The sequence below is a fragment of the Pezoporus flaviventris genome, unplaced genomic scaffold (assembly GCF_033815535.1).
Source record: "Pezoporus flaviventris isolate CSIRO_AGI_PZ_B2104156 unplaced genomic scaffold, CSIRO_AGI_Pfla_v1 ptg000129l, whole genome shotgun sequence".
Taxonomy (NCBI): domain Eukaryota; kingdom Metazoa; phylum Chordata; class Aves; order Psittaciformes; family Psittacidae; genus Pezoporus; species Pezoporus flaviventris.
In genome coordinates this window covers 4,295,714-4,306,463 of record NW_026892677.1, presented here as the reverse complement: position 1 = coordinate 4,306,463, position 10,750 = coordinate 4,295,714, and the positions used below count along the sequence as shown (strand labels likewise).

Genomic DNA, 10,750 nt, shown 5'->3' with positions numbered 1-10,750 from the left:
CAGGCCCAGTGCCCCAGCTGCTATGTTATGTTCTGGAATGGAAATGAAGGTGTCTAAGCAAAGCTTAACAGTGTTTTGGGCAGTCTGAAACCAGGCAGTTGGTGCCTGCTCACTACAGACACTGTTATTATGGATGTTACAGTGCTATAAGGGGAGCAATTGACTCTGTTCTCTCTGGAGCAATTCTCTTTGAATTCAAAACTCTTAATGTAGATGCATTTTTGTTTCTTTTTATACATAGAACTTACTTAAGATTCCCTCTAACATCTCTGTTCAGCTGTGAGGAAAGTCAATTTTTGTCTATGCCTGTAACTATTACACAAATCTGAGCTCAGAATTGTTAGAGATAATGGATACTCAGTGGGACATTCCCAAAAGTGTTACCAGTGTGAATGGTATAATCTGGACAATGCAGTGTTTAACAGCAATTGCTATTTCCAGGGTTGCTTCGAATTGCTGCTGTAATAAGTGGCCATTCAGCACATACCCAGCTAGAAGCTGAAGAGCTCACCCACCTGAGCTCCACAAAGCAGGAAGGCTTGGAAGCAATTAGCCGGAAAAGCTTTGGTGGACTGGGATCAGTGCTGTGCAGCACCCTTCCCACACTGTGCAGAGGTGTGAGTCATGCAAAGTGGGAAACATGACTGGTACCTTCTCTGGAATGAGCCCTACAAAATCTTTGTGAATCTGTGCTATAGAAGTGACCTAATGGAGTGGTTGGGAAAAAGGGCTGGCATTTCCTGCATGGGAATCAAGTATTCCCATTTCCTGTAAAGCTGATGGAGTTGGGCCAAAGGCAAAATTGCTCATGAACCAGAGAGCCTCAAGATGTTTATGAACGGAAAAACTACAGCCTCACAGTGAAGAAATTCCTAATATCTAATCTCAGTCTACCCTCTGTCAGTTAAAAGCCATTCCCCCTTTTCCTGTCATATGAAAAATGCCCTGGCACAAATCTGGTTTTTTTCCACCAGAGATTAGACATTAGGCAGAAGCTCTTGCCTGTGAGGGTGCTGAGGCGCTGGCACAGGGTGCCCAGAGAAGCTGTGGCTGCCCCATCCCTGGCAGTGTTCAAGGCCAGGTTGGACACAGGAGCTTGCAGGAAGCTGCTCTAGTGGAAGGTGTCCCTGCCCGTGGCAGGGGTTGGAACTGGATGAGCTTTAAGGTCCCTTCCCAACCTGAATCTTTCTTTGAGTCTACAATTCCATGATTACAGGCAGCCAGCAAGGGACAGCAGGTTGTTGGCAGCATTGCACCCTGATGGTGCAGACACCGGGATTGCCTTTTCAACAGCAGCTCTGGCAATACACTGAGTGGTTGGAACAACTCCATCTTTTGTAACTCTAACTTCAACCAAATTAGAGTTTAAAAGTTACTGTAATTAACCTGCAAGTAAGTACATTCATACAGTAGTTACGACTTCCATATCCATGACCTGAGGCAACTTCATAGCTTTGCAAACAGTGAAGAAGAAACTGATACCTCCCCTGTGGTGTGGAAAGCCAAACTGCATGCCATTCCTGTTCCCCAAGGCTGGCTTTGTGGGTTCCACACCTCTGCTCCCAGCAAGCTGGAAGTCAGGAAGGTGATTTTGGGAAGAGAGGGGTGTCCCGTGAAGCCCCCCTCATAGCCAGGGCATCCGCACTCAAGGACTGTATCTGCACTCAGCTGCCCATGAAGCAAATACTGCTTCATCCCAGTGCAATTAAAACCAATTAAACACAGAATAATTTAAAACCCCTTTTTATTTAGACAAACACAAGAGCCAGATAGGATTTATGAGCTCAGTTTTTTTGATTGGAGAGCCAATATGTACTTTAAAGCATCGCAACAGACCGAGAAGACACAGTCTTGAACAGTGTGTTGCAATAATGTGGAGAACTGCATGAGACAGACTTTTTTAAACCAATTACTCCCCATCCACTCAGGGACAGATAACCCCCAGACAGAATTCCTTTTCATCCCAGTGCTTGGAACGATGAAGATGAAATGTGATTTTCCCTTCTAATAACCACTCCAAACAGCAAAAGAAGAAAAAGCCTGTGTTTCTGTGTTATGGAAAATAGGTCTCAGCATGCTGGAACCTCTGTGTTTCGCTTATTTTCTACCCCAAATGCCCTATTTTTAAAGGAATGAATAATGCAGTCATGTTCTCTGAGTTATGGTTTCTTTCCTGCCTCATTTGCTGTGTTAGTACAAGAACAACTGTTCTCTGCAAAAAGAGTGATCTTCAGACATCTCATCCAAAACCTTTCAAGTCACTGGGAATGAGCTGAAAGGAGAAGTCCCACGGACCCACAGGCAGATTCCCGGCTCATCGCCCAATGACACAGAGCTGCAGTTCCATCTCTTCTCAGACAGAAAGGAAAACTCTTCTCCAGGTAGGAGACCAAGTGTATGGCATGTAGTTTTCAGGTCACAAGTCAGATAGGAGACTAGAACAGGGGTCAAACAGGGCACAACTGAGTCGAAGGAGTGAATTCAGAGCAAACTCACAGCCAGGAGACATCTTCACTGGTGAGCATCCCTGGGATTTGAAACGTCCATGTTCACCATCACCAGCAGCAGCAGCAGGGTAACAGCAGTGGTCAGGAGTGCTCCCAAGCCCTTGAGAATTGAGACATGTGCTAACAAGCCAAACATCAGCGAGGAGTGCTTTAGAAACCAACTCAGAGAAGAATCTGGAGGGAATTAGTGCAGGGCATGTGTAAAGAGAGTCACTGTTCCCATCTCCAACACCTATAATTACATCTCAAATGTGCTAATAAAATCCAGCGGCTTTTTCTCTTTGTCAGTGTGCCTTAAACATGCTGCTGCGACGCTTAGAAATGAACTTTCTTACACTTGAAATCACCATGCAACCACCAGAAGGGAGGGCGCTGAGACCCACACCTGGCCTCGGGCTGTCCCGCCGCCGCCTCAGAGGTGCGGGGCGTAGAAGGGGCCGAGGAAAGCGGGGCCGAAGAAGGGCGTGAAGGCGCCGGCGCCCAGCGCGAAGGGGGCTGCCGGCGGCACCAGGACGTTGGCAGCCGCGTAGGAAGGGAAAGTCTGGAAGGGCAAAGCGCCGGGACCCGGTGGGCTGGGGCTGCCGCCGCCCGTCACCACCGCCGCCGCCGCCGTCGGGGGGGAGGATGGGGCCGCCCCGTCGGCTCCTGGGTGCTGCTTCTTCCACTTGGTCCGCCGGTTCTGGAACCAGATCTTCACCTGCGTCTCGGTGAGGCTGAGGGACAGCGCCAGGCTGAGGCGCTCGCACACCGACAGGTACCGCGTCGCACGGAACTTGTTCTCCAGGGCCACCAGCTGCTCGTAGGTGAAGGCCGTCCGCGCCCGCCGCGGCTTACCGCACCCCGGCTCGGCCCGCCGCCGCCTGCCGCCCCGCGGCGAGCCCGGCTCCTCCGCCACGCCCGGGCGAGCTCCGGACCCGCTGCCGTCCGAGGCCGGACCCTCCTCGTCGCGCTCGGTGCCGCTCTCCAACGCGGGGTACGCATCTAGGCGAGATGGCGGCGCTGGTCAGGGGGGTCTGCGCACCCTCCTCCCGCACCTCCCCTCAGACACCCCTCGGGTCCCGGCTCTGCTCCTCCGACACCCCCCAGAGCCATAAAATAAGAGAAATCGTTAAAACAAGATAAAGGTAAGGCGAAACACCCCCACCCCCCCCACGCCCCCCTCCCCACCGCGCTCCCCGCTGTGCCACTGCACCCGCGGTGGGGAGGGGGAAAGCGGCGGTATGGATTTCTTACCAATTAAAAAAGAAAGTTATTAAAGTCCCCCTTGTGAAGCGAAATAAATCCCCTCCTCCCTCCCACTCCTCCCCAACCCCGCGCTAATGGAGTTTCAGATTTGCGAGGGCCGGATCGATAGATGTCATCTATTAAAGGTAAGTTTTAATCGAACAATATTAGGATCAGGCTGGGGGAAGGAGGTTTGAAGTGGGCACCTGCAAGCTGCGGGCAGGAGATAGGCGGGAGTCGGTAATAGGATATCGATCAACGGGAGCTCAGGCATCCTCCGGTGGGAACGGGCTGAGCAATTACCCGGCCGGCCCGCCGGGGCAGCCCACCCCTCCATACCCATCCCCGGGCAACGGGGACCAGGGGCAAGAGCCGGGGCGGACATGAGGATGCCTCAGGAGCTGGGGTTGACGGACGCACACCGAGAACTTTTCCCTTCGCATCATCCATGCTTCAAATCCAGCTCCAGCCCTCCCTTCCCCCGCGCTGCCCGTTCCATCCTCCTGCGGGAGCCCCGCACTGGGATCCTGCACCGGGAGCGCACCCCGAAGGACCGGGAATGAGGATCCCGTCCGCCGGCGCCTCCACCTGCTCGCCCCGCCAGCACCGGCCGGAGAAACTCGAGCGCGTTCCTACCATGTGCCTCTAGTTTATTCTTCCCGCTGCCGAGAGCAGCAGCGTCTTTTCCTACTTCAACTCTTCCCAAACTTTCCTCCCGTTCTCCCGAGCGGGGGGCGCTGCCCCAGCTCCCCGCGGCCGGTTCGCGTCTCCTGCTGAATTTCTGAGGATCCAGGATGTCTAAGATGGAGAAGGAGATTTTATGATGGATGGGGGCCGCCTTGCCCCCGCGGTCCGGGCATTCCGGCATTCCCCCCCCACCCTCCGCGCTTCCCGGAGACCTGCTGGCTCCCAGCGCGGAGCCGGCGGAGGCTGCGCGGGGCCGGGCCGCCTCCCGAGCCGCACGGCGGGGCGCTGGGCGCGGAGTGAGCGCCGGGGAGGAGGGTAGGGAGGGGAGGGGAAGGTGGCGGGGGGGGGGGGGGGGGGAACAGAGGAGGGGGCAGCGCAGCCATTGGCACGCCGCCCCCGAGCCCCCTCCCCGCCGGCTCCTTTCTTCCGTCCCTCAATCCCTCCATCCCTCAGTCACTCCATCACTCAGTCACTCCATCACTTCATCCCTCTGTTACTCCATCCTTCTGTCCCTCCATCCCTCTGTCCTTCCATCCTCCCATTCGTCCATCACTTCATCCCACCGGCTCTCCATTACTCCATCCCTCTGTCCCCTATCCCTCCATCCCTCGCTCGTCTCATCCCTCTCTCCTTCCGTTTCTCCATCCCTCTGTCCCTTATCCTTCCATCCTCCCATCCTTCTGTCCTCCCATCCTCCATCCCTCCATGCTTCCATCCCTCATCCCTCTGTCCCTCCATACCAGCCTACCTGTGGCCAGGCTTTCCTGTTCCCTGCCGCAGGCTGGGTGGAGGGATGTGCCGGGGTAGACAGGAGCCCTGGCCCGAGGGCCGGGTCTTGGCCGGCACAAGTGCGTCACTGCTGGTGGAGCCACTGTCCCCTGGGGTCCTTCTCCACCACCCCCCACCCCCACTGACCTGCGTGCAGCCCCCAGCTCAGGAGTGGTCCTCAACCTTCTGTGACAAAGGGACCGAGAGAGGAGGGACAGCTCCTGCATCCCTCCGCTGCTCCAAGCAGACTCCAGGATCAAAGTGCTCTGCTCTTTCAGATGGGAAATGTTTTTTAACTGTTATCTAATTAGATATTAGATAACTAATATCTATTTCAGATTAGATATTAGGAAAAAAATCTTCCCTCTGAGGGTGCTGAGGCACTGGCACAGGGTGCCTAGAGAAGCTGTGGCTGCCCCATCCCTGGCAGTATTCAAAGCCGGGTTGGACACAGGGGCTTGGAGCAAGCTGCTCTAGTGGAAGGTGTCCCTGCCCGTGGCAGGGGTTGGAGCTGGATGAGCTTTAAGGTCCCTTCCAACACAAACCAGTCTGGGATTCTATGAAAACAGAGGGAGAGATGAGCAACTCTTCATTTTGGGGCAGCTCAGGATTGGTTTGTTTCAGACCCTGGGCCGAGGGCTGGCCTGAACTCAAACTCAGTGAGTAGGCAGGGAAACTGAGGCACAAGGTGCTGGAGAAGCACTTGCCCCATGTGGCAGCCCCCTGACAGACTCTCCTTGCCTTGAGACACTTCATTGTCTGTTCAAACTTGTAACTGGGACAGGGTGGGCAACAGCAGGGCCAGCCTCTGCCCTGTGCCAGTGCCATGGCCACTGGTAGCCAGCTGTGCTTATTATAAACTTGCTGGCAGTGTATTTCTGCACATCTGTATCTGCTCAGGAGGAAGCCTTTCCTTCTTGACTGGAGAAGGCAGCCCTCGGTGGGAATCTGCTGCTTCTGCTTTTACCCCTAGGAAGAGGTGCAGAGCACAACCCTCCTCCTATAACAGGTGATCCAGCAGAGTTGGGGTTCCTGTTTGCTGTTGCAAAGGCACAGGCCTTAAGATAACAGGAAAAAGAGAGGATGAAGATGTTCAGGGTGATATAATTACAAGTAATTCATAGAATCCCAGCCTGGTTTATGTTGGAAGGGACCTTAAAGCTCACAAAGTTCCAACCCCTGCCACAGGCAGGGACACTAGAGCAGCTTGCTCCAAGCCCCTGTGTCCAACCTGGCCTTGAACACTGCCAGGGATGGGGCAGCCACAGCTTCTCTGGGCACCCTGTGCCAGCACCTCAGCACCCTCACAGGGAAGAGCTTCTGCCCAAGAGCTCATCTCAGTCTCCCCTCGGGCAGGTTAAAGCCATTCCCCTTGGCCTGTCCCTACAGGCCCTTGTCCCAAGCCCCTCTCCAGGTTTCCTGCAGCCCCTTCAGGCACTGGAGCTGCTCTCAGGTCTTCCCTTCAGGAGCCTTCTCTTCTCCAGGCTGACCCAGCCCAGCTCTCTCAGCCTGGCTCCAGAGCAGAGCTGCTCCAGCCCTGGAATCAGAATACAGACATTTCTGGTTGAGTTGCTGTGTCTGCAGGAGCTGAGAAGGTAAATTGCAGCACTGAATTCGAGACATCCAAACATCACCGGTTTAACACGTGCACACACACCAACACACGGACACGCTTGTGCAGAGGCACACATGGAATCCCCCACCCTCACGGATCTGTTTTAGCAGTCTGTTTGAAGTTGATCGGTTTCTCAGCTCAAGCATTAAAATTCCACCCAAGTGCTGTCTTCAAATTGCTTTGATGCTAGGTGGGTTTCAACCCTGACCTGTCCTGATGGCAAGTGATGGCTGTAACAAGCTGTGGATCAATATTCATAGCGGGTGTCCTGGGCTGATAACACCATCCAAGACAATGTTCGCTATCGGTGGAGACAGCTGAGATATTGCACCATTAGGAATGTTGTTTTAAATAACCTGATCCATTTCTGAGTCTATTTAATGAATTTCACAGTTTAGATATTATCTTTAAGGGAAAGCCAGAGGCTATCCCAGAAGCAGTGATGCAAATCATTTGTGCCAAGTCTCCTTGGATTTTCTTAAAGTGCACTATAATTCCACTGCAGATCCTTATATATTCTGGGAATTGTGGCATGCTATTGATAATGTTAGCCATAAGAAAGCATTTGGACTTTATTGAGGGGGGAAACAGTATTATCTGTAAAGCTGCATCACATTTGATAACATCTTATCTGTGATTGTGAAAGTCTTTACATGGCGAGACAGTGTTTTTTTCTCTCTTGTCTGTCTGTATGAAGTAGTGGGCATGGATGAGAAGATGCCATCGAGGAAGGGCATGGCCCTGTCAGCATCCTTAGCCTTCTGCTGCCATGTGATAGATGCCTTGCTCCCCAAATCCTACCTTGCTGCAGCCCATCCACCCCAAACTCACTCATATGAAGGTGTTGCTGAGGGTCAGGAGCCCCTCTAGGAGTGACAAAAGCAGGGTGGATTTTTAGGAAGGCATCCCCATGCCTTCTGATCCAGGTGATGTCCATCCTCAGGGACACAACATCTTCCCTGTGAGGGTTCTGAGGCGCTGGCACAGGGTGCCCAGAGAAGCTGTGGCTGCCCCATCCCTGGCAGTGTTCAAGGCCAGGTTGGACACAGGGGCTTGGAGCAAGCTGCTCTGGTGGAAGGTGTCCCTGCCTGTGGCAGGGGTTGGAATTGGCTGCACTTTAAGGTCCAGTTTGGGGCTCTGTGTGTCTGAGGGAGTTTATCACAAATCAGGAAGCCAACCCCACACTCACTACACCCGCCTGAGGTGCTTTAACGCAATGAACGCGTTAATTGATGATGGGAGGCAGTCGCGCAAGGTGCGCGTGGTTACACCGCCCGCCTCGGACTACATTTCCCAGCAGCGCCCGCGGCTCCCTTCCTCGGCTCGGCACCTCCCTTCGGCTCTGTTCGGGTCGGCTCCTCACGGCGTGCGGACCATGGCGGCCTGGTCGCGGGCGGTGCGGGGCGTGCTACTGGACATCAGCGGGGTGCTGTACGACAGCGGCGGGGACGGCGGCGGGACGCCCATCGCCGGTTCGGTCGAGGCCGTGCGCAGGTGGGTGACAGGCGGGGCCAGGCCTGGCACTGACCCCCTCACCGGAGGAGGCCGAGGCGGGGCCCGCGGCGGGTTGTGTGAAGGGGGGGACACTGCAGACATGTCCCAGCACATCCACTGCGGGCCCGGCCCTGGGCTGTGGAGCTGCACCCAGCGGCCACAGGATCAGGGTTACCCCCCCGGCTGCTCAGCCCCGTGTTTGCTGTGCGAAGTTGAGCGGGACAGCACAGCGAACGGGCTGGTATTAGGCATATTTAAGGCGTAGGGGGGGGTGTGTTTGCTGGGCTGATGGGGAAATCAACCGTGAGCAGCACCGGCAGCTCATACCCTGCTTGGGTATTGTTTAGTCGTCATCACACATGTAGTGGGAGCTGGTGGTGCACAGGTCTGGCCTGCTTCCTTGGTGATCAGTTTTAAGGTACTGCCCACGCTGGTATGGTGCTGCTGTCAGCTTTGCTCCAAGCCAGGTTGGACACAGGGGCTTGGAGCAAGCTGCTCTAGTGGAAGGTGTCCCTGCCCGTGGCAGGGGTTGGAGCTGTATGAGCTTTAAGGTCCCTTCCAACACAAACCAGTCTGGGATTCTATGGTTCTATGAATTTAGGTGGGACTTCCCACAGAGAACTGACACCCCAGCAGACATTGAGAGCTTCAGCGCTGCCGTTAATGATTGCTCAGCTTCTAAGTGACTCGAAAGCAAAGTATTGTCATGGCAAGTTACTCACTAGTGTCCACAGGTAGTGAACCCTTTCACTTTTAGCTGGGTAATGCAGTCCAGTTAACACAGGAGAAGTAACCATTGCTAAACAGCAGTGGTTTCACTTGGTGAAGTTAACTGACTGCAGTTAACTAGGTTGACTTGCTCGTATCAGCGCTGTTTGACCAGAGGAGCAGGATGGGGCCAGAGGAGAGCAATGGCCACAGGGCTGTCTTTGTTTAAAGAGAGGTATTGATTCCTGGGTCTACTCTGCTGGAGGAGGGAGATCACAGGTTTCTGGAAGAGCCTTTGGCTCTCTGTGATGTTTCAGTAACCTGCTGCAGAGCATCCAGATCTCTTTTCTTGTGGGGAGTGCTGCCATGTGTAACCCGTTTGAAAGGTACGTGTCTTAATGCTGAACCCCTGTGAATTGGTGATTGCCTTCTTGGTGAGCATCTCTGTGGCTTCTGGGGCCCCCCACCACGGGCACACCTGTGGCAAGTGCTTTATCAAGCAGGGAAATGTACAGCAAGAAATTATGAAATTGCTAAAATTAATCATATGAGTTTAGCTAAATATGTGCCTTAACATTGGTGGAGCCACCATGGAAGAGGCAGAATTGGGGAAGATTGAATGTACAGATGAGGTACGTTAGTGTAGGATGTGCTTGATGATAAGCTCACCATGAGCTTATCAAGCTTAGCTTAATAAGTTCAGTGTGCACTTGAGCCCAGAACCCCCCCTGCGTGCTGTGCTGCACCCCCAGAGCATGAGCAGCAGCTCACGGAGGGAATCCTGTCCCTCTGCTGCTCTCTGGGGAGACCCCCCCTGCAGCCCTGATCCAGCTCTGGGGCAACAGCACAAGAGGGAGGTGAATCCTGTCTCCTATGGGACAGTGTTGAACACTTTGCGCAAGCGCAGGCAGGCTTTGCTCTGCCCCTTGTGAGCCTGTTTGCTGACTGCAAAGGGACAGGCACAGCCTGGGTTAAACTTCTCTGGCTTTCCTGCTTGTCCCGCTCAAATCCTCCTGGTAATGTTGCTTCTGCTGAGGCTGATGCAGGTGGTTTGTTGGTGGAAGTCTTCTGCTCTCCATCTTGCAGAGGAGCACATCTTCCTACCTTCCTTTCACACACTTTCTGCTGGGACATGGCATATGCTGGGACCTCTTGGCATGACCAACCCAAACATAAATAACTTCATAATAGCTGCTGGTGAGAAGATCATTCCTTTCACAACCATGACATACTCTACAATATCTGAACCACTTTTGCCATAATGTTGTTTTTTCTATGAGGTTTTTAAACTTTATTTTATGCTGTGTTGCAGGCTGGTATTAAATAACTTTTGTCTCTGCCTTTGCTGATAACCTCCTGTGTGGAGGCAGCATTAGCTGCAATTTGTCTTACAGCAATATTAGAAATACAGTGATGAAACAACAGTAAAACTCTGGCCTTGGGCTAAATGTAAAATATTCTGGGCTTTTTCTTGCAATCCTGGGAATGTGGCATTCATATAAGTGGTTCAGTATAATTAGTTTCCTTGGGTAGGGTTAAGCAGCTGTATTTATCTGTCTTAGTTATGGTTCCAGCTCCCACCATTTAAGATTGTTATTGACTCTTATCCTATTGCCTGTTGGTCATTAATTGTTGTGTCTGTGTCACAGCAGAGGTTGGTGGTTTCAGGCAGATGGATTTAAGCTAAAAACAGCTCTTCTTTTAATGAATTCATGTCAATTACTAAGTCATAATTGCAAATAGCTGG

At 53.1% G+C, this 10,750-nt stretch overlaps 2 protein-coding genes across 3 annotated transcripts in view; one reads left to right on the top strand and one right to left on the bottom strand.

The window, feature by feature from the left end:
* Positions 1 to 2,593: 2,593 nt before the first annotated feature.
* Positions 2,594 to 4,761, bottom strand: NKX1-2 (NK1 homeobox 2). Of its 2 annotated transcripts, none has more exons than XM_061478594.1 (2): positions 4,368 to 4,761; positions 2,594 to 3,488 (listed from the first exon to the last, which is right to left on the bottom strand). In XM_061478594.1, the coding sequence occupies exons 1-2, from the start codon at positions 4,597 to 4,599 to the stop codon at positions 2,920 to 2,922; spliced, it is 801 nt and encodes a 266-aa protein (XP_061334578.1). In that variant the 5' UTR covers positions 4,600 to 4,761; the 3' UTR covers positions 2,594 to 2,919. The 2 variants fall into 2 exon arrangements, with proteins under 2 accessions (XP_061334578.1, XP_061334579.1); XM_061478595.1 differs by lacking the exon at positions 4,368 to 4,761 and adding an exon at positions 4,154 to 4,361.
* A 3,369-nt stretch (positions 4,762 to 8,130) lies between these two features.
* The window catches only part of LHPP (phospholysine phosphohistidine inorganic pyrophosphate phosphatase), a 72,428-nt gene continuing 69,808 nt past the window's right edge, over positions 8,131 to 10,750 (top strand). The window contains exon 1 of the mRNA XM_061478592.1: positions 8,131 to 8,295. Within this exon, the coding sequence (XP_061334576.1) occupies positions 8,177 to 8,295 (119 nt within the window). The 5' untranslated portion in view covers positions 8,131 to 8,176. The remainder of the gene's footprint in view (positions 8,296 to 10,750) is intronic.